The following is a 1,010-nucleotide window of genomic DNA, read 5'->3' on the forward strand; positions in this document are numbered from 1 at the left end:
CGCCCGCACGCGGCGGCAGACAATGCGGGACCCCGGGCCGGGCCGGGCTGGGGAGGCCTGTGGGTGCGGTAGTTCCCTGCCCATCACCTGATGCTGTGGGCAGGCGCAGCCGAGGGCTGCAGGAACTACAAAACCCGCCAGGCAGCGCGCCTGGCAGTCTCGCTGGTGCAATCCACACCTTCGCACGCCTCGGGGCCGGGGTAAACGCTGGCAGGGGCGGCTGCTGGCGCTGGCTTAAGAAGGATGGTTTTACCCGGGACTCTTCCGGAGCACTAGCGCGGGCACCTCTGTTGGGGAGAGGGGTCTGCAACGCTATTCTGATGCAATGGTGGGATCTATTGCTCCTCTGGTGGCATCGCAACGCTGCAAGATCAGTTGTAGCCACTGCAATTAAGTTTGCAGGATCTGGACATGGGAGGATCGAGCATGTACGTGTAACGGTGCCAGCTCTTCGGCATTTCTTCTGACTGCCTCTCTTCCTCGTGCGCGTCTTACTAGCTCCCGGTTCTGATTACAAAATACACCGATCCTCAGCACTAGTATCCTTAATCTTGCTTTGGGAACTACCTGAAAGAGCATGCATCGATTTGTCTTGGTTGCCAAGCAAACTGCGGCAAGCCTGGGCTGCAAAGGGCCGGGGGTCTGCCGAAGCGGAAGGGAAGACATGGCTTTGCGCTGCGCGGCTTCGCTAGCGGCGGGGCGGCAGCCGCGGTGTCCCCGGCTCCCGCGGCCGGCGCGGGAGGGGACGGTGCGCTGGAGCAGCGCTGCCAAGGCCTCCGCGGTGAAGATAAACGAGAAGGCGAGCAGGGAGAAGATCCTGACGCTGGAGTCCATGAACCCCCAAGTGAAGGCAGTGGAATACGCAGTGCGGGGCCCCATCGTCCTTAAAGCCGGCGAGATCGAGAAGGAGTTGCGGAAGGTGAGGCAGGGGCGGCCGGGGGGGCAGGGCAGGGCAGGGCAGGGCGGACTCCCCGCCGCGCCGCGCCGCCCGCTCCCGCGGCGTGCCCGCC

The 1,010-nt window shown here is 64.4% G+C and overlaps 1 protein-coding gene across 1 annotated transcript in view; it reads left to right on the forward strand.

The window, feature by feature from the left end:
• The first annotated feature begins 315 nt into the window (after positions 1 to 315).
• GPT2 (glutamic--pyruvic transaminase 2) overlaps positions 316 to 1,010 on the forward strand; it is a 27,574-nt gene continuing 26,879 nt past the window's right edge. The window contains exon 1 of the mRNA XM_009276702.2: positions 316 to 919. Coding sequence (XP_009274977.2) covers positions 578 to 919 — 342 coding nt within the window. The 5' untranslated portion in view covers positions 316 to 577. The remainder of the gene's footprint in view (positions 920 to 1,010) is intronic.

Source organism: Aptenodytes forsteri, unplaced genomic scaffold (assembly GCF_000699145.1).
Source record: "Aptenodytes forsteri isolate BGI_AS27 unplaced genomic scaffold, ASM69914v1 Scaffold33, whole genome shotgun sequence".
In the NCBI taxonomy this organism is placed as follows: Eukaryota; Metazoa; Chordata; class Aves; order Sphenisciformes; family Spheniscidae; genus Aptenodytes; species Aptenodytes forsteri.